General features: G+C 42.7%; 1 protein-coding gene across 11 annotated transcripts in view; it reads left to right on the top strand.

Annotated features, from left to right (window-relative positions):
- MAST4 (microtubule associated serine/threonine kinase family member 4) overlaps positions 1-27,945 on the top strand; it is a 575,337-nt gene that overhangs the window by 540,783 nt on the left and 6,609 nt on the right. For 7 of the 11 annotated variants that reach the window (XM_049707889.1, XM_004270764.4, XM_049707892.1 and 4 more), the window contains 10 exons: positions 1,180-1,281; positions 7,318-7,440; positions 7,643-7,755; positions 9,553-9,680; positions 10,068-10,303; positions 14,562-14,762; positions 17,446-17,675; positions 18,229-18,351; positions 25,170-25,306; positions 27,558-27,739. In XM_049707889.1, the coding sequence (XP_049563846.1) occupies positions 1,180-1,281; positions 7,318-7,440; positions 7,643-7,755; positions 9,553-9,680; positions 10,068-10,303; positions 14,562-14,762; positions 17,446-17,675; positions 18,229-18,351; positions 25,170-25,306; positions 27,558-27,739 (1,575 nt within the window). Of the gene's footprint in view, positions 1-1,179; positions 1,282-7,317; positions 7,441-7,642; positions 7,756-9,552; positions 9,681-10,067; positions 10,304-14,561; positions 14,763-15,088; positions 16,286-17,445; positions 17,676-18,228; positions 18,352-25,169; positions 25,307-27,557; positions 27,740-27,945 lie in introns of those variants that run through there. The other 4 variants (XM_049707893.1, XM_033429927.2, XM_012533374.3 and 1 more) reach the window with 2 other exon arrangements.

The following is a 27,945-nucleotide window of genomic DNA, read 5'->3' as shown; positions in this document are numbered from 1 at the left end:
AGTTTCCCTGGAGCAGAGATCAAAAAGGCCTCTCTTCCTCAAAGTTTGTCAGTCATCACTCACATCTTCATCACCTACCTCTGGTCCATTCTGGACTGCGCTTAGAGTGTCCAACAGTGGAAATAGGGGGACAATTCCTTTTGGTATGAGGAGCCTCTTAATCACAGCATTATTTTCCATCATTGATTTTGCGAGCCAGGCATATTTGTAAACTTTAACAAAGTAGATTTGTGAGTTGCCCGCAGTGTATAACCCTTTTATACAATATCTGAGCTCTTTATGGATTTATAACTAGGCTGTTTTCTGATATATCAAGGATGAATGGCAAAAGGAATCAACTGTTTAATTAACACAAGCAGCAAATGCTGGCTTTGTTCTCCCGATGCCTTATGGCTCAGATGCATATTCATGTTCTATTTTCCAAATCAGATTTAAACTGCAGCAGAGGAAGCTAGAGGCAAGCACATGCAGAAATAACTCATGTTTTTATTGCATTCCCATGCACACAAGCATGCACACCTATCTTCAGGCAAACTCCTTTAGAATGTAGAACATATTCTAATATTTATGACAGATTTTAAGTACTTCCATTACTACAATTCCTTGGCGTTTTTTTTTTTTTCTTCTTTTTCTTCTTCTTCAGTCTTAGCATTTTGACCTTTCCTTTCTCTGGAAATGGTTATTTTTACAAAATTATTTTTTGCTTCTTGGACCTGAAGAACCCTGGGGCTGTGGCCAGGTTCTCAGTTGAGGATGATGGTAGAAGAGAAACCCTGACTCCCCATGATCCCTGGATGGGCGATCGCCTAAAACACAGAAGTTCAGAGTTTACGCTATATTGAGCCCTCTTAATAACTAGAGGACCAATTAGCAGTGACCCAGTTCTACCAAAGAAAAGTGAATCAAAAAGGCAGATGAGAGGTACTGCTCATTGAAGTGTTCTCTCCCTGCCTTGTTGACAGCTGTGCTATTCATATCTTGTGCAACAGTGCTTCTCGGACTTGACTGGGCCTAGGAATCAACTGAAGGTCTTGTTAAAAATGCAGATTCTGAGTCAGCAGGTCTGGAGTGGGGCCTGACATTCTGCATTTCTAACAAACTCCCGGGTGATGTCCACGCTGTTGGGACGTGGACCAGCCTTTCAGCAGTGAAGTCGTAAACTACTTTTCTTCCTCTTAGATGAGATCAACTGGCCTGAAAAGGATGAGGCGCCACCACCTGATGCCCAGGATCTGATTACCTTGCTTCTCAGGCAGAATCCCCTGGAGAGACTGGGAACAGGTTAGAGCACATACGTTTTCATTTTGCTAATATGCAGGAAATAATGTCAATGTGGAGCACTCAGAGGTTTGTGTTTTTGTTTTGTTTGTTGTTTTCATAGGAAACATCTGTTGCTTGATGTAGACTATGACTACAATATGTTATAACAATAACATTTTGGATTTTTTTTTCCTGATTCAGAGTAGTAGGTACGCTAAGAGGGTTGGTGGCCGTTGTTTGTCTTCTTTTGTTGTTGTTTTTCTTCTTTTTGGCAAAGCAGAAATTATTCTTAATTTGTTTCAGCAAATAAAATGTCTCTGGAAGAAAACCTCAGGGGCACATGTAACTCTTCTGTCCTGAAAAGTGTGGATCTTAACAGTTTGAAACAGAGGATTAGGGATGTGGAGGTTTTTTTGTTTGTTTGTTTGGGGTTGTAAAATATATAGATTCCTAGAAGGATCTGACCCAGCAGTTACTGTCTGCTGGCTTTGAAACAGGTTATCGGTACCTGAACTGATTATTGGAAATGAGTGCCTGGGGTTGATCCGCACCATGGCCCAAGAAAGAGGATTAGAAAACATTGACTTTCAAGATTAAGGAGAGAGTAGATTTATTTCTTGCTGATTATTTTTCCTGACTGTTCTGCCTCCAGTTTTTTGTTTTTGCCAGCTCTTTTTCCTTTTCTTCCTTATATTCTGAATAGAGAGACTTAGAGATCCCAGTCCAGAGTTCTAGCCAACCCCAGTATGTGAATTTATCTAGATGAGACTAAATAATAAACACATATAACATACACGCATGCACACACACAAACAACACACACCACACACGTACACTGTATCGATAAAAATTTTCATCAGTGAAAATTGTTGACTTGATGGGTTGTTTACTCTGAGCTGTTTCATTCTACCTGGTTTTGCTAGAAAGATCGGAAAATACTGACGAGATCATTCTCTCACCCAGCTTTTCCAAGGCCAAAATCATTTGCAGTAGCTCCAAATATATATCTTATATTGTTCTCCACTTTTGCTCACAGCTTCCCCAGTTGGAGAGCTCAGTTCTTGCTTAAGTATGGAATGCTGTGCTACCTAGAGGTTATGATGATGCATTAAAACCCCTGGGCCCAACCTTTATTTTGTAAATAAAGTTTTATTGAAACACAGCGATGCTGTTCAGTCACATACTGTCTATGGCTGCCTTCATGCTACTCTGGCGGAGTCGAATAGTCATGAACAACTGCATGACCTACAAGGCCTAAACTTTCTGGCTCGACAGAAAACTCTTGAAGACCCTGCATTAGAGAATCCAAGAAGTTTTGGGTTTGTTTTTTTTTTTTGGCCGTGCCATGCAGCTTGTGGTCTGTCAGTTCCCCAATGAGGGATCGGACCCGGGTCCACAACGGTGAAAGCTCATATCCTAACCACTGGACCGCTAGGGAATTCCCAAGAAGTTTTAAAATCGGGACTCAGTTGGCAAAACTCCTTTGAGTTTCATACTGGAATACCATGTGTTTTTTGCCTTTTTCGGTGGACGAGTGGGCCTTTAACTAGGAAAGGCAATATAATGGGACTTAAAGGGATAAACTCCAGAGTCAGATTGCCTGAGTTTAAATCTCAGCTGTGTGACCAAGAGCAGGTTGTTTTCCCTTGTGTGCCTTACTTCCTCATCTATAAAATGGAGCTGATAGCAGCACTGTGTCCCAGGATTTTTGTGAGGATAAAAGATCATCGACTCTGGCTCTTAGGACCAGATGTGACACTGCTGCGGTATTATCATTTTTATTTTTCTGTGTATATAATCTCTTGCTTTCCCCTTTGGACATATGAGATTTAGAAATTGCGGTGGTGCCCCTACTTCTGGGCTGACTGAACTCTGTGAACAGAATCCTTTATATTTCTTGTCGCCCTGTTTGGTTTTCCTCTTGTCTGAAGTGACTAGCAAACTGGTTATTTCCCACCGTCTGTGACCTGCAGTTAGATTTGCTTTATAGTTCAAGAGATAAGAGTAGCTGTCCAAGAATGGGTGTCAAGGCTCTGTGTGGGGCAGCGTTTTGAGGGGTGATTTTACTCGCTTGAGCCAAATATGAGAAACAGTGGCATTTTAAGATTGCCCTACAACAATACAAGTATCTATTTGTATATCCTAATCAGCTGTCCCGGGGGAGTGTTGTCCTAAGGTAGGACTAAAAATATATTGGAATCAGCACACCCCCTAAAGAGTTCCCTTCAGTGTTCGTGTGTCACTTTGGAGAGTTTTCCTCCTTAGTATTCTGCCCATTTCCGTCCTCTTTAAGAATATGTGGACACTTGATTCGGCTTTACTTAACAAGACAGGGCTATGAGGGTGGTCAGTACATCCATGCTTACAGATTATACGCTGCAAGTTATCTCTGCACATTTTCTGCTTGACCGCTGCTTTTGGTCTTTTCAGGGTTTGACAGATTGAGAAACAAATCTTCTAGCAGAAGCTCAAAAGAGACATTTAAAAGACCCTGCCCAAGCTCTTAGCATTGTCAAGGAGAGCTTGTCAAACAGGCAGGTCCAACATGACAGGTCCCAGTAGGGCCCGGAGAATGAGGCTGAGAATCTCGCAGGCTTGCCATGCTGCTTCCAATGACAGCATTTTGGATTTAATGCATATTTAGCGGGCAAAATAATGCACCGTGAAAATGTGCAAGTGCGCATTTGCCCGAGAGACTAGAGAGACTGAGAAAAGGAGTGTGAAGAACATAATGGATGTTTAAGAAGCGTCTATGAAGGGAGAGGAAAACTCAAAGGAGAACATTAGTGCCAAAGCATAACTTGCAATTTGGGACCTTGTCGTACTTGAACTCGACTGTTGAACTTGCGGAGTGTTGAGTGGCAGCCAGGTTCACTGGACTTGAGAGCTGCTCAGATGTGACTGACTCCCACCCATGAGCCAGCTGGGAGGTTGTGAGTCATTTCTTTATTGCCAGGAGTCTCAGTTTCCTAATCTATGGAAATGGGCATGCTACACACCTCGAGGGATTATTGTGAGGATTGAGCGCAGGCATGTTTATGAAGGTATCCGGTACATTAACCTAGTGCATAACAGGAGCTCAAGAAATAGTCACTTTCCCTTCCCTTCCTGGTGAATTCTTACAGTGAGAGCTGACATGTGCATGAGTTCCTGTGTCTGATGATTTGTATTTGGCTCGTAAAGCCATCATCTATATCATACCAACGGTTTAGCCCAGAGTTAATTTTTCCCCAGTGTGTCCATTTCATTCTTTTGCTCCCCATCTCTCCAAAAGTGCATGAGAAACATGACCCAGTGAGAAGCAACTGCTTCTCAGTGGGGCACAAAGGCCAAAGGGTGAGAGCTGTGCACTGGGTCGCCAGTGGGCTGGGGCTCCTTGGGGAGGACCCATTTGGCACTCATCACAAAGAGGAAGCGAATGCTCTCACCGACGTGGGTGGGTCCCAAAGGTTAGCAGGTCGGGGAGCAAAAACTCCGGATATTGTCTGGAAGTGTCTTTCGAGCCTTTGGGTCTAAAGAACTATGCTTTTCTGGGTAAAGTTGAATGACCTGGGCGTGTCAGAGCTGTCCTTTGCTGTGGCAGGTGAAGTCATAGTCATCGCTGGATAGTGCATGGTGGGCCACTAAGTAGGGCTTGACTCTTTGGACCTCAGTGTCGCTGGCACAGTGAGGGAGTTGGATAGATAAATATTTAAGCCCTTTTAACTTCTCCAGGAAAAGATCACTGGAAGAAAATGTCCCTGGCAGCTGTGTTTGAGGATGTTGATTGGGATAGAAGAGAACCAGGATACCTGGAGACTGGGGTTGGACTGGCCAGAGGTGCTGGGGAATTGGCTGTTTGGCTGTGTTCCCCAGGATCGGCAGTCGAGAATCCATTTGTAAACTGACGTGAGAAAGATGGCAGGGTAGATTCCAAACTCCCCCTTATATGGCCTGTGGCGCTGTGGCACTGAGGATGGACCTGGGTGTTTTTAGACAGACCTCAGCTCAACCCCTCTAACCCTTACTCACCTAGTAATCTTGGTCCAGTATGCTTTACCGCTTATTTACTTTCCCCATCCAAAAACGGAGTTGACAATACCTACTTCGTGGGGTTACTTTCAGTGGTTTAATTAAAAGAAGCAATTTCCTCTAGCATCTAGTGTAATACTAGTCAAAGTTGTCCCTCAAATCACAGCTGCTAATGCTATTGCTGTTGGGATCAACATCAGACTTGAGTATTGTGCTATAAACACGGAAAAAGCCTGGCTGGAGTTCTATATGAAGATGCTAATCAAATACTTTGTAAAGAACCCATTCTCCCTTTTGGGGGGTGATTTTTCCACTTTGTTTTTTTCTCTCTGTTCCATTGCCTTCAGAACACCGGTTTCCCCTGGCTGGGTTTAGAGCTCTAGCCAGCCTGCCCCTGGTGCTCATGGGGCCCAGTGGGGACAGAGCCATGTCTTTTTACAGACAGCTCGCCAGCCCCAAGATCCAAGCCCATTTTTCATTCAGATTCAATTTCTCATCCTATTCCTTTTGTACCCCACTGAGGACAGGGCGAGAAGCATGAGTGACAGCTGTATTAAAGAGGCATTTGCAACACACATTGAGGGGCATCTCCTGGTAGGGAGGCTGATTAGACCCTGGCACCAGTCTTGCAAGAAATCTCTCTTTCTGGAATTGTTTGAAGATTGATTCTTCCTTATCTCCCCCATCAATAGTGTGCATGTTGGTGGCAGGGCGGGGGTCTGATTTTCATGCTGGGATTTAATAAAATGTGTACCTTCTTCTCTTTACGTGAGAGATAGTGTAATATTTTGATGGGGCCTGCCCTTGCAAAATCTCTCTTTAAAATCATGAAGTGAATTAAAAATATTGTTTCACTGAACTGTGCTGTAATGCTAACTTGGCAAAAAGAAACCTAGGGATTGTGATAGATGTTCATCACATGCATTATAAATCTATCAAACAGTTTGCCAGTTTCTTTTTCTTTTTCTCCTTTCTTTAATTTAATTTATTTATTTTTAACACCTTTATTGGAGTATAATTGCCTTACAATGGTGTGTTAGTTTCTGCTTTATAACAAAATGAATCAGCTATACATATACATATATCCCCATATCCCCTCCCTCTTGCGTCTCCCTCCCATCCTCCCTATCCCACCCCTCTAGGTGGTCACAAAGCACCGAGCTGATCTCCCTGTGCTATGCGGCTGCTTCCCACTAGCTATCTATTTTACATTTGGTAGTGTAGATATGTCCATGCCACTCTCTCACTTCATCCCAGTTTACCCTTCCCCCTCCCCGTGTCCTCCAGTCCATTCTCTATGTCTGCGTCTTTATTCCTGTCCTGCCCTTAGGTTCTTCAGAACCTTTTTTTTTTTTTTTTAGATTCCATATATATGTGTTAGCATACGGTATTTGTTTTTCTCTTTCTGACTTACTTCACTCTGTATGACAGTCTCTAGGTCCATCCACCTCACTACAAATAACTCGATTTCATTTCTTATTATGGCTGAGTAATATTCTTACTTAAGAATCTATAGTCCACAGAATATAATTCCTACCAATGTTAATGAGCAATCCAATAAAATCAAATGTTAACCGTTATATACTATTTAGGGAAATTTCATCTTTATTGAAACCTTACCTCCAGAGGGAATATTGCATGAACACATTTTGCACCTTCTTAGGTTTTTTGGGGGTTTGTAATGAGCAAGTCTGCTTTGGGCCAGTGTGTGTCCACGTCCCCAGGTTCATCACAATGGGATTTTAAGTGGCCACATTAACCTTTGAAAAATAGAGGAAGTCATGGAAGAATTAACAAAGAAAAACTGTGCGGTAGCAACTGCTGTTAGCAAAATCAAATCTCCTGCTGATAAATTATGGAAGAATTTTTGGAGGTTTTTGTTGTAGAATGAAAAAGATTTCTCTGACTTCTTTAATTCTCTCTTGATAGAACTTTTTTTTGTTTTTCTTTTTTTTTTGGTTGTTCTTTGAAACCGATTCTTACCTTTGCTGGGAGGATCATTTAACACGTTTCCCTCTGTCCTTCCCCTCCACTCCCTACCCCAAGGTGGTGCGTATGAAGTCAAACAGCATCGATTCTTCCGTTCCTTAGACTGGAACAGTTTGCTGAGACAGAAGGCAGAATTCATTCCCCAACTGGAATCCGAAGATGACACGAGTTATTTTGATAGTACGTGCATTATCTGACGTAAAACATGATTTGGCCTTTACTTTGTAGAAAATCAGCTCTGCTTTTGGTAGTACCTACCAGTCTTGAACGCATGGGTTCTGAAACATAATGCTGCTTTGATATAAAGACTCGTAATTAAAATATCTAAATTAAAAGCTGAAAATCTGAATAATTGGAACTGTTTCCAAACATTTCCCTGCAGCGCGGTCAGAGAAGTACCATCATATGGAGACTGAGGAAGAAGATGACACCAATGACGAAGACTTTACTGTGGAAATAAGGCAGTTTTCCTCATGTTCACATAGGTTTTCTAAAGTAAGTAAAATATGGCATAAACATAGAAGGTCTCTGGGAGAATCTCCTACTGGTCGGATGGTTGGTGCCTTAAACAGCTGCACAGAATTGTAACAACCCCATGCAGTGTTTTGGGGCTTGAGACTTTTTTCGGGGGGTGGGTAATGACCCCACCATCTTGATAATCCAGAGTCCCTACCGCCCTGCTGGGGTATATTTCTCTGTTTCATGATCCAAAGATTAGTATCTTTTTTCTTTGAGGCAGAGACTTGCCTTCGTAGTCATTATTGGAGTACCTGATACCATTTACATGCTGTGGTCTAGCTCAGTGCTGCCGGGCCTTGGAGGCATCCTTCCATTTCTTTCATCTTATAGTGAAGAACGTTGAGCTCATTGTGTGCAGAGCCCTCTTCTAGTATCCCATGGAATACAACACAAAGGAGAAAGCTTGGTCCTTGACATAAGCCCAGACACTTGGGGACAGTTGATTGCGGAATGAGAAAGTCTCTTAACCGATGATAAGAAAGTGTAAGTTATTATATTAAAGGGGCAGTAGGAAGCCAAGCTAGAATTTTGGAAATGGTAGAAGATAAAATCCACATTGGAGAAAGATGCTTTTTCACTGGTAATGGTAAGGTTTAAAAGACAAACAAAACGAAGACACACCCGATAGTCCTGAGATGAGGGGGCAGGGCCCTAGGAAGATAGAAATGAACCTAGAGGGCATCCTGCCTTCCTTTTGCTATTTTCAGTAGCGATGTATTTTCTGTTGCCATGGCATTTTGCATGATTATTGTGAAGCTTTTCTATAGCACTGAGTGATTTTAAAGTGTTCCGTATCTTTTTCTGAGTGACTGCCCAGGGTGCATCTGCAAATTGGCCGGCACTGTCCTCCCCATTTATAGGAAGGACATGGAGAGGTAGGGATTTCCCTGGAGGGAAGGTGCAGGTCTGGCCCAGAGCCGGGACAGAAGCTTTGATAACACAGAGTGTGGGGTTTCCCAGTACTTGTTCTCTGGCCCATCAAAGCCAGCTCCTAAACTGTTCCCTGCCCACGGTCTCCTGTTCTTTAGCCACCTTCCTCCAAATCCCAGGAGATTATAGGAGGTCTAAGGTCCATTCCCATGAGAGCAGCAAGTGACTGGGTTGGGCAGTAGTGAGCGCTTCCTGGGCTGGGCTCTCAGCTCCCTATTTTAGCTTCCATCTTCCCTGTGGTACAGCAGAGATCTCAGTTTGCCTAAGCTATGATCTCCTTCAGAAATCATGGTACCAACATATGAAACTGCCTGTCTGTATGTGAGATTTATAAGCCAAACAAGTAAGTACCTCTGACTCCTAACGCACTGCATCTCCCCCCAACATGTTTTGAAACAGGTCATTTAGTCTTCTCTTCGCCCTCAATTCCAATTCATTTTTCTCCTTCCCGCCCCTGACTGGGGGCCATTCAATCTTTTTCTCTGTGGTTTTCTTTTTCTGATTGACTTCACGGTTAAAAAGTAATCTAACATGTGCATCGATCCCGGGCCTAGAAACCGCAATGCATCTATGGATTTTGTTTGCAGATACAAAGTCCATAGTGAGAGACGGTGAGAGGGTGATGAATTCATAGCTCCCCACTCCAAAAGGAAAAACATTGTACATTGACCACTCACCTCAGGACTCAAGTAAACAGTATTGGAAAGTACCTTTTGAATACACAGGCCCAGTTCAAACTTCAGTCATAGTCTCAGGTTGTTCTGCCAGGATTTGTTTGTTTTTTTCTATTCTGACAATCCCTTTCAAGGAGGTATTAATAAGCACTGACTATTTGCCTTGCAGGTTTTCAGCAGTATGGATCGAGGTACTCAGAATCCAGGAGAAGAAAAGGAAGACCCTGGGGACAAAACCAAAAGCACAACTTTGCCGTCCACGGAAACATTAAGCTGGAGTTCAGAGTATTCTGAAATGTATGTGAAATTCTTTTTATTTTATTTCTTTATTTTTTTAACATCTTTATTGTATGCGAAATTCTTGTTAACAAATATCATGAACAGCAGCTACTAGGACAGTGGCTCTTAAACGTGGGTGTGCATCTGAATCTTCTGGAGGGGCCTGTACAGGCAGATTGCTGACCCAGGAGATCTGGGATAGGGGCTGAGAATGTGCATTTCTACCAAGTTCCCTGGGATGCTGATTCTGTTGGTCTGGACACCACACTGTAAGAATCACTGCCCTCGACATGTCTTGGTTAGGCTCCCTCAGTTCCATTTTTACCTGGTTTCTTCCAAAATTCACCTTGAACACAGTTTCATAGCATGTATAGATGCATGACTTTGTTTTTGTTTTTAACGAAGGCAACAGTTATCCACATCCAACTCTTCGGATACTGAAAGCAACAGACATAAAGTCGGTTCTGGCCTGCTTCCCAAACTGGCTATTTCAGCAGAGGCAGAACAAGATGAGGCTGCCCCCCACCCCAGAGATCTGCATGAGCAGCGGGAAAAGCCAGCCCCCACCCCTGCAGAGAATGCACAGGAGGAGCCCGAGGTCAGCACTCCGGCCAGCACCATCAGCAGCTCCACCTTGTCAGGTAAGGCCCTGGGCGCGGCCCTGCCGTCCAGGCATCACCCACCACATTGAGAAGTGACTGCTGGTGCTCGGAGTCCCAGGCCTGGCCCAGCCAGGCAGCGATGATGGGCATTTTGTGCCACTAGACTCTCTCCGTGGCCCCACTCCTTGAGCTTGGGCGATGGGCTCCTCAGAACTGAGATCAGATGTCTCAGACCCCTCCTTAGTGCATGGCTGTACAGCACGTCCTTCTTGCTTCACCTGGAGCCTTCACGTCCTCTGCTGGGTTTCAGTGGCGTCCTTTGATGGCTGTCAGAACACAGTAATGGAGCATGTTCTCTGTTGTGGGTACAAAGGCGTGCCTTGTGGAGTTGCATCTAACTCAAAGTTACAAGTAAGCGACTCTATTAAATAGACAAATGGTCAAACTTACCCTCAACAATGTCGTAAATCACCACCCATAAGGTACCGTGTAAGCCAGTTTTCCTTCTGCTGTTGAGACGGGTGGTTGTTTCTTTGGAGGAGTTGGTTTTTGTCATGGGACCCCTTATACCCAATAACCAAGCAGTCTGCACGTGAGACCCTCAGTGCAACAAGATGCTTATTCTGTTTGCATAGCTGGCTAGAAACAGAGGCTGATGAGAATCTCAGGGACGTATAAAAAAAGAAGACAAGCAAGAAATTAGGTGGGCAAACATCTTGTATATATGATGGTAAAAAAAAAAAATACCTCATACCTCGATCTATACTTTTGAAGTGTTTTACTTCAAAAGTAACTTGGATATAAAGTTTCTTTAAGGGGAAAAAAAATAAAAAGATGCTTATTCTGTGAGGTTCACGGATGGAGCGGGGAGAGGGGAGTCAGGAATACCGACACAGTTCAAATCGGTGTCTCGTGCGCCTATGACACAACTCCACTGCACACAAGCTGCCTTCCCAGCCTCTGGGTAACTGACGCAAATAACCCTAAGACATCTTTGGGTGTGTGAGACAGAGTGGGGCTTGGGCCTTTCCTATAGGGGGTGCTTTATGGTGTCACTTTTATGTGAAGTAAACCTTCCTGACACCAGGAGCAGTATCTCCACAGGTTTTTAAAATGCTTACTGTATCATGGTTACTTGGGGCCTTTTAATCACGGAGGTGTCCTCATTAGACGATCGGCCTTGTGCCTCCCTCAGAGCAAGTCCTTGAAGTGCATTTCAAATATTATTCGGTGCATAAAAATTTTATGCACAGCATGTCCTTCTACAGAGCAATGTGTTTTTATGCTTAAAAAATAAAAACGTGGATATGGATTAAGGTTGCTATGATAAATGTTTTCATTAAGCCATATCCAGTATGCTATATTGATAACCGTGAGTGATTCCAAGAATTTTCATGAACATTTTTTTAACTTACTGAATATTCGTGGTGTAATGTTTTCATCTTGTTTCGAATCATTTCAAAATTACAAATTTTACAGGCTGGGTTTATTTCCGCCTCACTAAGAAGTCTGGTCCTGTGTAGCTTCACATGAGCTTACAGTTGATCATGGGGAAGAATGCTATTGGGTTTTTTCCTTCTCTCTCTTCACCTCAGTTCTGTTTCCATGTAGGATAGTTCCACTTGTCCTAAATCAGAGAGCCAAGAGAACAGCAGTGAAGAAGTAGCGTAGAAACAAGCTAGTAGTCTAAGATGCCTGACCATTTTTAGTTCATCTTGGTAATCAGATCAAACGTAGATATGTCAAGTGTTTTATATTTCTGGTTACTAAGTTCTCATCTGTTTCTTAGTTATTATTTACTCTGAATAGAGTTACCTCTACTTCACATTTATTCTTAATATGATGACTTGTTTATGATCTCTTGGTCTCTTCTGCCTACTCACTATCAGAAAGGGGAGGTAAAGGGAGGGGAATGGTGTCTAAGCATTTGATGGATTACTTTCACAATTAAAAACACAATCTGTCTATATCCTGCTATGCATTATGATGAATAGATTCAAACCACCTTTCTCTCTGTCTCCCCCATACACACACTAAAACTAATCAAAGACCTTGGGGGCCATACAGAATAGAGAGATGAGCCGATTTGCTCACAGCCAAGGGTAATTAGGGAATCTGAAAACCGTGACTGTAGTGAAATTAAATTTGTTGATTTTTATATTGCTCCACCATCAAAAAGAAAGAATCCTTGACATTTACAGAACATTAAGGTGACGTTATCTACCACTGGCAGAAAAGAAACACACGTTTATATACAGTGCTATGAGATGAGATGGCGGGATGAGATGGCGGAGGCAAGAGGGAGGGATGATGAAAGAGAACATTGAATATTCACACTCTGGCATTTAGGGAAGTGCAGCTTTATACCTGTCTCTTTTTTCATGACTACAATGTATTTGAATCGGTGGAAAGTAAGTCTTGAAGCTTCAGGTGTAGTGCTTGAATGCATCCAACAAATTATTCATTGTGAAGAGATTCAGCTTTTCCGTTTATGCTTGTCCGTGATCCCATCCAAGCCAAATTAGAAAGGAGAAGGGAGTGTGTAACTTACCCAAAAGTAAACTAAACGTTTTTTGAGATACGATTTTTTTGATTTGTGAAGCCGTTTTTGTCAAGTCCCTCAGCAGTTGATTTCTTCATTTAGAGTGAATAGAATAGATAGGCTGTTATGTGGGACTGAATTTGGCATATGGAAGTAGAAAGGTGGTTGATATTTGCCTTAAGATCGTCTTCCTTAGTAGGTCAGATGGGTGTCACATGGAAGTTTGTGAATCTTACCCTGTACCTACGGCACAGTAGGTGGCCATGAGCTGTGCTGTGCCCAAGCCCACTGTCCCAAGTCCAAGCCTCCCCTTAGCTTGGACCCCACCTGTGGGTCTGTGCCACCTCTGTGAACTAGGCCCAAACGTGCCGTGCAGTCGAATGATGTGTATATAGCGCTGTAACGGAAATGTTAGTTAAGTCTGATTAAGCCTCTTCTCTAGGCAAAGAATGTCATGGTCAGCACTTTAAAATGTGCTGCTTGGCCTTTCAAAGGATCATTTATAATGGTATTAAATTCTCTGTGTGGATTGTATATCTTAATGTGGTGATAGTGTTGATGATTTTTAAAGCACAGGAGCCTTATAATATAGCATTTAGAAGGAAAAAGAAGATAAGCATTGTTTTTTTCTGGACAAAGATGTATTATCAGTGATTAAAAAAAGAAAGAAAAAAAAACCCAGAAAACTGATAGCCTGTGAAAGAAAGAATAGGAGAAACCAAAAGGGATGGTCACTTGACTTTTTTCAACATGTCACTTCTGACAAGAGTAAAGAACTTTCTTTACTCTGGGCGTGTGCAATTACCAGACTGGTATTGGTGATTTTCCATTTCTGCATCCTTCTACGTGGTTACATGTTCTCTTATGTTCCTCTGCTGAGGGAAGTCCTAATTTTTTAACTTTAAAAAAAAAAAACTCTCCAGTGTATACTGAGGATTAATAAAATTAAAAATAAAGAAGGTGTGATGGCTGGCTTAGAGGGGGACAAATCTTTTCACTTCCAGTAACTTCAGGGCAGATCAGCATTTGGCACTGTCTAGTCTGAAGGCAAGAAGATGTAGGGAACCATTGGGTACCATAGTGAAGCATACCCTTTGTCTTGTCCTGTGAGATTTACAAGGAGCTCAGAGTGAAAGCAGGTGTGGGAAGTCAAAGGCGACACTTTAGGCACTTTTCCATAAGTTACAAACCTGAGCCTAAGTGTGAGGTGTGGCCTAGAAAGATGGTAGGAGGTGACAATGGGCATAAATGTCCACGAAGTGACTAAATGATGTCCACATAGCAAAAACCAATATTAACAGCACTGCTAATGATGGTCATTTGTGTCACAGGATGATCATACCATACGGCGGGCGTTGTGCGGTTCACGAGCTGATGTTTGGTTCATGGCCTTCCGTGGTGGGGTCGGGGGGAAGAGTTTTCTCTACTAGGGTTGTAAAAGACAGATTCTAAAAAGTAATCTCCTAGTTAAATGGAGTCAATTGAGAGTTAGTGGACTTGTGTACAAGTAGAACGAAATCTGAATGGAAACCTCTTTCATTCTTCCTCCTCCGCACCACTTTTCTCAAACCGGTCACATGATTTTCATGTTTGCCTGACACCACATGGACTCATGAACCACATGGGCGTCCGTTTCCCAGCGTTTGTCCTTCCTTCTCTCTCTCTCTCTCTCTCTCTCTCTCCCCCCCTCCCCCTCTCCCCACCTCTCCTATCCCAGATTTTCCTGAACATGTTTATCCCTTCTTCTTTGTACAGTTGGCAGTTTTTCAGAGCACTTGGATCAGATAAATGGACGAAGCGAGTGTGTGGACAGTACAGATAATTCCTCCAAGCCCTCCAGTGAACCCACTTCTCACATGGCTCGGCAGCGATTAGAAAGCACAGAGAAAAAGAAAATCTCGGGGAAGGTCACAAAGTCCCTTTCTGCCAGTGCTCTGTCCCTCATGATCCCAGGAGGTAGAGAGACATCTACTTGCATGACATTGTGTGATTTGTGCATGCTCACCCCCCGCCCCCAGTTTGCAATGCTGATTGACATACAAGATGGCTTGAAACAGTAGTGGGTGCTGTCCTGGCGCAGCCCTCCAGAGTGTCCCCCTGCAAGACCTCCAGAGCTCCCAGGGGCATATGTGGTTTACTCCTCGCTTCTTTCTGCAGCAGGAGATGAGGCAGGCTCTCTTCCCACAAAGGCTTATTTCTTTTATTTGTTTTCTTTCCTTTTCTCCCACGCTCCCCAAGTTAAGTGATAAATTTCCCTCTTCTGAATAATTTTTCTTCCCTAGACTGTGCATCATTTGTACCCTTTATGGAGCTGTTAACAGCATCTGTGTTGGAAAGCTAAGTATAGTTTTTCTCATCTAATTAACGAGGAAATCGACACAGAGAACATAAGTTTTTCATTTCTGGGGATGCAGAGTCCCAGACAGCACTGAAATTACAAGGTTTACCAGCCCTGTCTGTTGGGTTATGCTTCCTCCTACTGGTATTATTTTCTACCCTATATTAAAAAACTGGGCTTAATTAATGGTTTTGTTCAGTTGCAGTATGTTTCCACAACCTAGTTTTGCCTCTGCTAATCACAGAGTCTACAGTAATTTCACTGGCTGAGATGAAAATATATACCCTGGTGGTTACGATTTATCACTCAAATGACAGTAAGAGAGTGGAAGTGGCAGTCGAATTATACTGCAGATGGCTTGCAGTTGGAAGAATACAGACCATGTATAAAAGAGATTGTTTACATTGTTGAAATTTCAAATTCCTGCAGAAAGAAATTGGGTAAAAACAAAAGCTCCCTGGGGGGTAATGCTCACTGTAGCATATGCTCATTTCTGGGAAATGTCTGTGTAGCACCATAAAACAAACACCTGTCTCCCTAGTTTGAGTGACTATTCATAACCAGAAGGCAATGGCCCCAGTGCAGCTGCAGTCAGGAAGGTAAGTGGGGTGTGGTCCAGTCCACTGTGAGAGCTGATGAGAAAGCCCACATCTTGGTGAATGTAGGTCAGTTCTTCAATCGGAGGAGATAAGGTAAAATGTACTGAGGTAAAGGGTCGGGGGCCTGGCTCTTTTAGCAGTTTGGATCTGTGTATCCACTCTCTCTTCTTCCTGCCTTTGCATGTGTTGACGTTCCCTGCCCACCGGTGTGCATCTGTTCACCTGGCCTTTGGATGAGACAGAGGTAGCCAGGAAAAAAGGGTCAGGATGCCGCATGAAGTCAGAAAGTGAAGGAGCTTGGATAGTGATACATTTAGCTAATTGTTTCCCTTTGGACAGACATAAGCATTAGAGCAAAAGATAGTCAGGATACTTTCAGTTTGCTGTGGCCACGATGTTACCAAACCCCAGGAGGCTTCAGGTGCGCTGGCCCTTTGTAGCCTGACCCTGACTGAGCTCACATTTAAACCTCAGCATCTTTTTGTAGGTTATTCTTTTTCACACACACAGACACACACACACACACACACACACACACGCACACGCAATTTCACATGACCAGTTAGGATCTGTTTAGATTCACATAGATGAAACAGTGATAAGAGCTATAAGTTAAAGTGTGTTTGTTCATAAAACAAGGAAAACAGAATAGTATTGGTGTTGAAGAATATGAAGGGAGTTTTTCTTAAAATTTCTCTATCCACCTGCATTATCCTCTCAGAAACCTTGCTAGAATTACAGGTAATATATGAAGAAAATCAGTTCTAATCATAGTAATAAGGAATGATTCTTTTATAGAGAAGTTAACATGACAATGTTTTCTTGATCAAAATTGTTTAATCAGTACTAGTTCAGTAATATGATAAAAAAGCAGAGGTAAATTGATGAATTGCTTTCCAGGCCAGGTTTTTTCGAAAAGAACCGTGTTAACGTTATTTAGGGCAAGATTTGGAGGCTGAGTGTCTTTTACTATCGTCCATACAGCCTTCCCTGGGTGAGGGTATACCTGAAATTTGTGCACCGATGATTTGTTTATTTACTTATTTATTTATTTATTTTGGGGGCTTCATTGGGTCTTCGCTGCTGCGTGCGAGCTTTCTCTAGTTGCAGCGAGCAGGGGCTACTCTTAATTGTGGTGCATGGGCTTCTCATTGCGGTGGCTTTTCTCGTTGCAGAGCACGGGCTTCTAGGCGTGTGGGCTTCAGTAGTTGCAGCATGCGGGCTCAGTAGTTGTGGCACACGGGCTTAGTTGCTCCGCGGCATGTGGGATCTTCCCGAACCAGGGATCAAACCCTTGTCCCCTGCATTGGCAGGCGGATTCTTAACCATTGCCCCACCAGGGAAGTTCCTGTTTCTTTAATTAAAAGAAAGTGTATTAAAAGATCACAGTCAGATAGCAGTGAAGTTTCGTGTGTTTTTTAATTTGTGTAGAGAACTAAGAAGTTGTAACTTCGGAATGTGAGTTTAAAAGTTAGTTTAAAAAGAGGCATTTCTGAGATTTCTTTGACAGGCTTCTGTCAAGTTACCAGTTACCATGCTAGTTACCAGTATAAATATTTTTATATTATTTCTTCTTTATTAGAAAGGAATGGATTTGTATTGTGACTGTCCTCCCAATCCCAGCAGGGCTACCTAGTGAGGGCTACCTGAGAGCAGTTTGTGGGACCAGGATGAGCTGTGATGACTGGCTTCTCTGTTGCAGATATGTTTGCTGTTTCTCCACTGGGAAGTCCAATGTCTCCCCATTCTCTGTCCTCGGACCCTTCTTCCTCAAGGGATTCCTCTCCCAGCCGAGATTCCTCAGGAGCTTCTGCCAGTCCATACCAGCCCGTTGTGATCCACAGTTCAGGGAAGAACTATGGTTTCACCATCCGAGCCATCCGGGTGTATGTGGGAGACAGCGACATTTACACAGTGCATCATATCGTTTGGGTAAGACCGACAGTCTCTCTTTCTGGTTAGTTTTTGTTCCCAGCCAAACTGGAGAATAAATATGTCAGCTGAGGCATAGTTAACAGCAAATGATTTTTCTCTTAAGCTGGCATTTGGGACCTATTTCATATTCCTGCCCTTTATCTGTGTGGTGGGATTGAATTTAGCAAGAGTTAATTCTTTCTCATAATTCTGTTAGTCTTCATATCTGATTAACCACTCTGTATACCAAGCTGGAAGAAATAGTCAAGGATAGTCCTGTTTTTATCCTTCTTTCATTCTTCTTTTCTTAGATTTTTTTCCCTAGCCTTCCTTTTTTTTTTTTTTTTAAGTACTTTCTCAGATCACCTGAAATTGTTTAAGGAACTATAGAAATTACCCTATTTTAGGATGATGACAGAAAAAGAATAGCAAACCTTGTCTTACTGGTTTCCTCTTAGGAGCTCAGGATCATTTGCTGATTAACTCAGAACACTGAGCCACAAGAAACAGTAGGTGTCAGGGTTGTCATTTGTTTGCTTACTAATATATATACTCTCCTCTTGGACTTTAGAATGTAGAAGAAGGAAGTCCAGCTTGCCAGGCAGGACTGAAGGCTGGGGATCTGATCACACATGTCAATGGAGAACCAGTGCATGGACTCGTCCACACAGAAGTTATAGAGCTCCTGCTAAAGGTACTATCTTTTTGATGTCATGGCCATCCAGATGAAGGAGGTAGCCAGAAAGAACTAGTACCAAGAGTTCTTTGCTCGGGGTCTAGAGTTCTATATGACACATCCATACACACTCAGTCTCGTTGCTGAGAGAATATTCGGTAGTCTGTTTAATGCAAAGGCAAAAATAACATGAATTTTTTGGTTTTATATCATGAAATGCATGCTCGCATATCTGCACAGTCACTTCCTAATTTAATTTTGCTTCTTATCCTGAATTACAAATAGAGTTCTCTTTGTTTATGTACCGCACATAGTAAAATCTGTTTGGAAATCGTCCATCCTAAAGGCGATTTTCTTCAGTAAATTTTGTTCTATGTAGCAGAAGACAAGGTAGTATTAAACTGTGAGGTCAGATCTGAAGGTTGAGTCTGAGAGTTGGGTTTCCTTTTGAAAGGTAGACCTGTGAATATATAACATACACTATAAATGATAGAAATAGGTGGTAATGGAAGAAGGGATTCTAGCGATCATTAGGCCTTTTTCCATTCATACGTACAAATGAATTTGAATGTAGATCAGTTTCTACTTGGAATGTAAGCTGATTCAAGCCAATGGAGTACAGAGATCCCAAGAAGCCTGAATACGATAGAGAGAGACAGTCTATACTGATCCTCTCCTTTCTTTGGGGTTATTTGCTCTGCCACCTGCTGACTACAGAATATAAAGTTATGGCTCCAAATATGGATCTGGTTAAAACAAAGATAAATTTGAGTTCGATTTTAAGTTTTTTCAAGGAAAGAAGACTATCTGTGATCACAAATACAGTCTTTAATTGTAGGATTATTTTGCAAGTCAGCAGATGTTTACGGATGACCTCTGGCTTTTGTAAGCACTGGGAGGGCTGGGCTATAAGGGGCTATCAGAGAGGCGTGAGCCATGACCTCAGAGAACCTGCAGCCTATCGAGAGGCACAACAGAAACACATACGTGTCATTGAAACAAGGTACATTCAGACTGTTTCCAGAGCACTCGCTCTGAGGCAGGTACCACGGTAGGTGTTGGCAACATAGGAATTCAGGTATGGTCCTTGCCCTCGAGGACTATGGGAGATATAGAAGGGTTATGCAAGCAGATAACGTTCAGCTTGATCAGCCAGGGGCCACAGCAGGGGGAGGAATCCCGTACTTTTGGAGAGAAGATTCTGTGAATGAGGAGAGTCATCATAGAGAAGTGACACTGAACTGGAACTTGAAAGAAAATTAGGATTTGGAAGGTAGGGCAGGTAGGTGGGTGTACAAAGCCTTTGAAAAGTAAGTACAGTTAAATGACTTTTCTTCTTCCTTCTCTCATCCCCCAGCCAACACAAGTGTATTCTTCAAATGATTCAGTGTCTGGCCTAGGTTCCAGGAAGAGGAGTAGCATGCATATTCAAAGGTCCATTGTGAAGTGGCTGATTGTAGGAAAGTTATTGCTGTTGATCAGTTCACAGCATTAATGAAACTTTGGTCTTGGCCTCAGTCCCCATTGGAGTTGAGGCCGGGCTTTGCTATCCTCCATACCTACAGGTGGTTCCCCTAACTCTAGTCAACTTTCTCACAAATGCATCCTATACTGTTGGGCTCCCTGATGGCTTCGTCACTGGCGGACCATCAGGGTAGTAGCTGTATTTTGGTATTCTCAGATGCTTTTTACACGATGTTTTATACTTGCAAACTACTTCACAAAATCTCATGGCATCCTTAGAAAAAGGCGGAAGAGCCATTACGTAGGGCTGTATGTATATTTAGAGATACACGTGCAATACTTATTTATCTTCGGAATGTGAACCTAATAAGCGTATCGTGTGTTTCATGGCTGCAGCTTTGGTCACACTTACCCTCACAACTTCAAAATGAGCCTGCTATGGAAGCACTAACTTACATGCACAAGGAAATAGAAAGTCACGGTCATCCGATTCAGTTCCCCACAGCTCTGTGAATCCCTGTAAATGTGCCCCTTCAGTGTCGCCTTAAACCTCTCCTGCCACAAGGAGTTAATCACCTCCATCCAGCTTGCAAGTAGCTTGTTAAAAAAGAACTTTGTCAAAGCACCGAAATCTCTCTCCAGCCGCTGCAGTGAGGGGTGGAGGCCACATGGACCCAGTCATATCCCCTGCTCACGTAATTACCTGCCCAGTGTAGCCTCCCTAATACAGAAAACTCTCTATTCAACCAGGTTGCTTTCTTAGGACAGCGTTAGTTTAAATCCCCAATCGTAAGAGAAGCCCTAAAATATCACCAGCCCCTGCCTCAAAATTTCCTTTCCCTGAACTCTGGAGAACCTCTGGAAACTAAAATGGGGACCATCAAATAGCATCGTTATTACCATCTTCACATATTAGCTGGGCCCCCAAAATGTGAAAAAGTGTGCGAGATATCGAAGAGTCACACAACAAATGACACATATGAATAATAGGTAATCGAGAGCCTGTACATGAATAAACTCAGGTAATCCTCATACCTTGTGCATAGGTGCTATAAATATAAATGTCCCCATTTTACAGATAAAGAAATTAAAGCAGGGAGAAGTTAACAAAGCAGCCAAGTTTATCTGCTAGGAAAGAGCAGAAGAGGATTTTCATCACGGCAATGCAGCTCCAGAGCCTGTGCTTTCAACCAGCACGCCACTGTGCTCTGTATATGAAGTCTTCTGATTGCCAGTAACTTGTTAATACAGTCCAATGTTCACAGGGGAAACAGTGGCAATACTAGACTATAATCAGAGTGTCAGACAAAAGGAACAAATTGTAAATATGGCCCAGGTTCTAAAGGAGAGAGGGCTTTCCACCAGGGTGGGCAGGGGTGAAGAGTTAGGGGTTTTCTGTGCAGGGCTGTGAAGGATGGGTGGACATTTAGTGTATGGGAAGAGGGTGTAGGACGGTCTAGGCAAAATAAAGAAGATGCTTAAAAACACAAGGACAGGAAGCTCAGAGTGCTTGAGGTGCATGAGTAAACCAGTGTGGCTGGAGCCTGAGTTCATAGCATCTGGGATGAAGTGTGCAGGATGGCTGGGGCTGGATCATGGAGGGTTGAGTCAGGGCAAGGACACACGTATGCAGGAAGAGTGCTGTTCGCCATGTGCGTCTTGCAGAGAAAGAAATGTAAAAACAGTCTAGCTCAGTGAAGCACCCAAGGCCAACTGATAAACTAATGTGGAGTCAGACTGAGAGAAGAGACTGAATAGCCTGACTTCTGCTTTTGTGTTCAGTTCAGCCAGCTTAAAATAATTTCCCTCCCACCGTGCACTAATCACACCAGTAGTTTAAAGTAAAACTTAACTAATGGAACATTTAACAGTCTTCTGGCCCCACTTCGTTGTTATTTTTTAAAACAGTGCTGCAGAATTTCCCTAATAAGAGACTGCTGCTTCTTCAAAAGAATTTGTTGAGGTCAGTAGACCCGGTAAAACACAGTGTGCCGAGTTCTGACAGCACTTGCTATAGCCGATGGATCCACCAGATGGCAGTCTCCACAGTTCTCACCTGTTCTTCATAAAATTATAATATTTTTCAGTCATTTACTTACCATTTTTGTAATCATTAACGTTTCCAACCAAATGTTTGCACTCTGCATTTTTTTTGTGTCTGTATTTCCCCTTAGGGAAGTTATCTCTTTGTGTATTTCCATAAGTCAAGTGAACTGTCATCTGGAACAGCCATATGTAGAAACAAAAAAAAAGAAAACTGGGTTTGGTTTTATAGTGGAAAGGGACTTTTGTCCAGAACTTAATGACGTGCTCTGATTCAGCAAACCCTGGTCATAACTTTTCTGGTGAGGAATGTTCAGCATTTATATTATATTTTTTTCATATAATGTTGACGATATTTTTAAAATTTCTTCTTGACAGTCTGATACACTGATCATTCCTTATATGGATCCAGTGCCTCGTTCCCTCACCACCACCCTTTAAGTACAAGCTGTGCACTCTGCTGGGAGGAAGAGATGGAAGGGATCAGGGCATGCCCCTGCCCATGAGGAGTGGGCAGTGTGGGGTGAGGGGCGGGAGAGCCAGCTCTGGGCTCTCCCACTGGGCTCTGTGACCTTGGGAAAAAAGAATCTCAGTGTCTCTGAATCTCTTTTCCTTACCTCTAGTCGAAAAATAATAATCCCTTCCTACCTCATAGGGTTTAAAAAAAAAAAAAACCCTCATGACTTGGTTGTGAAAATAAAGTAAGAGAATATATGTGAAAAATGCTTTAATATTCACAATGTGCTTTTAAGATGCTCAGTGGCATTGTGAGCCTCTTATAGGTAAAGATATAAAAGTCAGTGCTGAATTGTGTTAGAAGCGGTGGAAGTGGATTCAAGCTTAGATGGCTCATGGGCTCTAGCAGCCCCGGTGATCATTGTGGCTCTGTGTCCACTCTGTATATGATGTAGAAAAGGACGGAAGGAACTTCAGTGAAAGATGAACTCCCGTCATGTTTGTTGCCCCTTTCCTTCCCCTAAGGCATGCAGGAAAAACTAAAACTTTAGCCTGGCCTCGCTCAGTTAGCCTGGCCTCACTCAATTTGTAAAGAGAAAATCCCATACCAAACAACCTTCAATGGTAGGCCTTTCATACTTCAAAGCTGAGTTTTCAGTTTAAAGAATAAATTGAATGTCAGTCTCTACTATCAGGTTAAGGTTTATTTTTAAAGTTTTGGCATTTGCATATAAAACATATACTTTATTCTTTCAGGATGAAGAAAAATTGTTTCTCTTGTTCAAGTTCAAATCTCATTTCCCTAAAATATTTTTTTACAATTACGACATTAAGTATGGGATTATATGTTCTTAAATATATAAAGAACTCTAAAATCAATAATACTAAGACTTTCTGATACAAAATTGGATGTAAGACATGAACAAATCGTTCTCTAAAGAAATAGAAATCATCGAAAATAAATGAGTCAAAGTCCAGCTTTGTTAATAGCCAAAGAACAAAGATTAAAACTTGATGTAACTTTTTCCTGTAAAATCAGTAATCTGTTTAATGTTAATATTCAGTTCTGACGAGCCCGTTCTGTGGCTGCTGCTCGTGCGCTGCTGGCAAGAGCATGAGGTGACATAACCCTTCTGGAAATTAGTGTATCACCAGGCACCAAGAGTCGCTAAAAAGTCAACCTAGACCCTTTGCTGCGTGTATTGGGTCTAATTATGTAATCTAAGGGAAATGTCAGAGGCTCGGACAGCGATTTAGAGATAAAGCTATTTATTCCAACCCTTACAAGAATTGCGAGATAGAAAACAATAGCTGTAGGAAAATAGTTAAATTGTGATTCACCCATCTCATGGAATATTTTTAAATAGCCAGTAAAAATCATGTTCTTAAGGAATATTCAATGACGAAGGGCAAGTTTTTCAAAGTTAGGAAATGTGAAGTGAACAAAAAACATAAAACTAAATATGAGATTAATTTAATTAAGATTTAAATTATTTATAAAGTGTATCTATATATATATACATACTTTCTACATGCCTGATAAGAGACCAGCAGGAAATATACAGAAATGTTACCAACGTTAGCTGGGTGGTAAGCTCCTCAGTGATTTTTTTAATATATATATGCTTTACTCTTTTCTTCTTATAATGGCACGTATTACTTCCCAAGTTGGGAGGGAAGGTGGATGTTGATATTAAAACAATCTCTTTTTCCAGTCCCCAGCCCCCATCATACTCAACTCCCCATCTCTTAATACCGCTTAGAGCTGAGTTGCTAGGCATCTTCCAGGCACAGGCCTTTTAAAAGGCCCTTCTCGGGCTTCCCTGGTGGCGCAGTGGTTGAGAGTCCGCCTGCCGATGCAGGGGACGCGGGTTCGTGCCCCAGTCCGGGAAGATCCCACATGCTGCGGAGCGGCTGGGCCCGTGAGCCATGGCCGCTGAGCCTGTGCATCCGGAGCCTGTGCTCCCCAACGGGAGAGGCCACAGCAGTGAGAGGCCCACGTACGGCAAAAAAAAAAAAGGCCCTTCTCCGTATGCTTCTTGTCTTCTTAAGGTAATCGGGGCCATCTGTGACTCCGAAAGGACATGTTTCTCTCCTGGTTATTAAGGAATTCAAGAAGAGGTCATTGATACGGGAGTGAAGGGGGTGGGTCCTGCCCACTTGCCCAGGGCACACCTCAGCTTGCCCTCTAACTCTGCTCTCAAATCCATCCCCAGGGCCTGCCCAGCCAGCCCCTGTCCCAGGTTCAAGTGGTAGGGCACAGAAACCCACCAGGAATGACCTCACCATGCCTGACCTGGCCAAACAGAGGCTGTTTCATACCTGCTGGCATGAACTTTCCAGCTCTGCCTGCTGACAGGTTTTCTGGTGGTAGAAAAGGAACCTTTAAAAATAATTTAAAATAGAAGTCTCATTCCGTTTTGCTGCTTTATGATGGTTTTTTATGATTTCTAGAGAGCCCCTGGGCATCTTTATACTTAATACATATGGATGAGGATAACTGTGATTTAGAGAGTCCTTTCCATGTGTCACCCTCAGTGCTAAAGGCTTTACAGACTCTATCTCCTTGATCTTCAGACGAGCCCTATGAGATAGGTGTGACTCTCCTGTTAGATGGAAAGCAAGTGCTCAGGTCACAGGCTCAGATTTGAGCTCAGCTCTGTGGAGTTCCAGATCCCACCCTCTTAAGGAAACCTCACATTTTTTTTCCACCGAGTTTGTCAGGACTTCACTGCTTGAAGGGTCATTGACCCATGGAAGCCTTTTGTATGTCCGTCCTTGTGGATCTTTTCTTTGTCTTTGGCTCTCCTATCTCTGTTCTGGTCTTGTTCCATCACAGCATTTCGCTTTAATACCACGTCATATTTTTATAGAGTGGAAATAAGGTGTCGATCACGACCACCCCATTTGAGAACACATCAATCAAGACGGGGCCAGCCAGGAGAAACAGCTATAAGAGCCGGATGGTGAGGCGGAGCAAGAAATCCAAGAAGAAGGAAAGTCTGGAAAGGTGAGTTAGAGCCGTCCTCTTCATGGGTTTGGTGCATTCCCGCACTGAGCGACATTTACTCCTTGCTTAATGTAAATGCTTGCATATGAGAAGGGTCCATTTCTCTGTGAGAAATGTTGCCCCGTGGTTCACATGTATTTATACATTACAGTTTATATTCCTTCGTAACAGCATTCTTTTTCATAGTGAAAAGACTTACGTAGTTACACTGTAGAAGAATTTATATTGCTTTTTCTCATGTGTGAAAACCATGGAAAGCCCTTTGCCTTTTCTTAAGCCTCTAGACTTCATTTCAGTTGAGTTGGATTTGAGGAACTGAAACTTCAGGCAGTTTTTAGCATGATATCTGTATTTAATAACGTCCTTTACATTATCTAAAAACAAACAGTTGCTTTTTTTTTTTTTTTTTTTTTTTTGCGGTACGTGGGCCTCTCACTGCTGTGGCCTCTCCCGTTGCGGAGCACAGGCTCCGGACGCACAGGCCCAGCGGCTGTGGCTCACGGGCCCAGCCGCTCCGCGGCATGTGGGATCCTCCCGGACCGGGGCATGAACCCGTGTCCCCTGCATCGGCAGGCGGACTCTCAACCACTGCACCACCAGGGAAGCCCCAGTTGCTATTTTTTAATGCCAGATGTTTGAAGATAACTAGATCTTTAAAGCATCCAAATAAGCCTAGAAATAGAAAGGCTTTGTTTTACTGACTGAAAGCCTAACTTGGCTACACGTTTGCACTGTGAGAGGCACCGTGGGTACCATTTTGTGCCCCATGCAGGCACTAGCAAGGTGTGTGTGTGTGTTCCTGGTGAGGATGTTTCTTGCCAGGCAGTTGTCTAGATGTGCTCCCTGCACCATGCCACAGCAGCCCTACTTTGCCCACTTGGATTTGGTGTGTTGGATCACATTATGAGGATTTTTGATGATAGAAAAGAAAAATAAGCAAATGAGAAAGGAATGATTATTGACTCCAGGAAAGACAGAGTTATACAAGGAAGGAAAATAGAATTATGGCCAAGCTGTGAACAGTATTTATCATGTAAAATAAAGAAAACACCAGCCTTTTTTTTTCTAACCAAAAATTTTGGTTTAGCGCTACTAAGAGGAATAGAAACAGGGAAGTGTTTTCGGTTAGGAGGTGGAAGCAGTTGTATAAGAGCTTAATTCTCATTTTTTGTGGTAGGAAATCAACAGATAATTTCTAAAATCGAAAAACTAAAAAAACAGCATAAGCACATTTCATAGCAATAGGCAGACAAATAGGAAAGGAAACAGCTAAAAGACTAGAAAGTGGTTTCTCTGGGGATTGGGAAAAAGGCGGAGCAGGGAGTTGCTATTTTTCATTACAAACTATTCGACTTTTTAACCCAAGTACGTGTATTACTGGGATTAAACTTACACACACACACACACACACACACACACACACACACACACACACATACACATTTTGAGATCCTCCTTTTTTTTTTAATGTGAGCTTTATATTTTAATGGTGGTTTAGGTCATATAGAACACACTTGCTTCAAGGGGTAGCAGCGTGTAAACTACCTGGGGATGAAGGAACCTGCACTTCGAAGCCACCTGAAGCTGTGCTTTTAGCTTTCAGATGTGCTCGTGGGACGCTAACTACACATTTGCTTGTGCTGCAGCATGGCGTCTCCTGCCCTGCTGATGTGATAAGCTTCATTTCACCTTGCTCGGTTTTTCTATGTAAATGTACAGCGTGCACAGGCATTAGGAATATTCAAGAGCTCACAATGGAATAAGCACAGCAAACAGCCCCTCAGAGATAAAGCCTCTACCCAGTGTATCACCATCAAAGAATTCTATATCCAAGATGATGGTTTTTCTTCCAGGGATTTACTTTGTATTCTCTCTTAATTAATTAAATTGTGTCAATGTGTTTGGGGCTATGTACTCAGAAGCTTTCAGGCAAAAAACCGTGTCCTCAAAAACCTGACGTATAAATAAATGAATGTATATTTATTATATATTTTTCCTATTTTCACAGCTCTTCTTAAAGTGCTTGAAATTAAGAGAAGAGAGCTTCCATTGCGTATTATCAAAACCTCTTCCTTTCTAAGTCATAAAAAAGTTTTGAATATAAAAGTGGGATCCTTCTCTTTAAAAGGATCTGCCGTCATCCTATCACCGTCTCTGGCACAGGGGCGTGTACTGAGTGCACTGGTGCTATGGGCAGGAGGAGTGGTTTTGAATATAGAATCTGATCGGTTTTCTTCTGTTTTCACTCTAGGAGAAGATCCCTTTTCAAAAAACTAGCCAAGCAGCCTTCTCCTTTACTCCACACCAGCCGAAGTTTCTCCTGCTTGAACAGATCCCTGTCATCAGGGGAGAGCCTCCCGGGGTCCCCCACTCACAGCTTGTCTCCCCGATCCCCTACTCCCAGCTACCGCTCCACCCCCGACTTCCCATCCGGTGAGTGAGTCTCCTTGCCTCTCAAGAGTTGAGGGGTCACCATCTGAGATCCTGGAAGAGAGGCTTATTCCTGCTTAAGGAAAGAAGGTTGAGGTTATAATTGACAGAGAACAGGATTTATAGGAAGGTCAGAAGATACAGCTGTTCGGTCCATTAAAAAAGACAGGAAGTACTGGGTTAACCCTTGGTGTGGGGAGGTTTATCTG

Source organism: Orcinus orca, chromosome 3 (genome assembly GCF_937001465.1).
Source record: "Orcinus orca chromosome 3, mOrcOrc1.1, whole genome shotgun sequence".
Classification (NCBI taxonomy): Eukaryota; Metazoa; Chordata; class Mammalia; order Artiodactyla; family Delphinidae; genus Orcinus; species Orcinus orca.
Note: the sequence above shows the minus strand (reverse complement) of the source record. Positions and strands in the feature narration are given on the sequence as shown.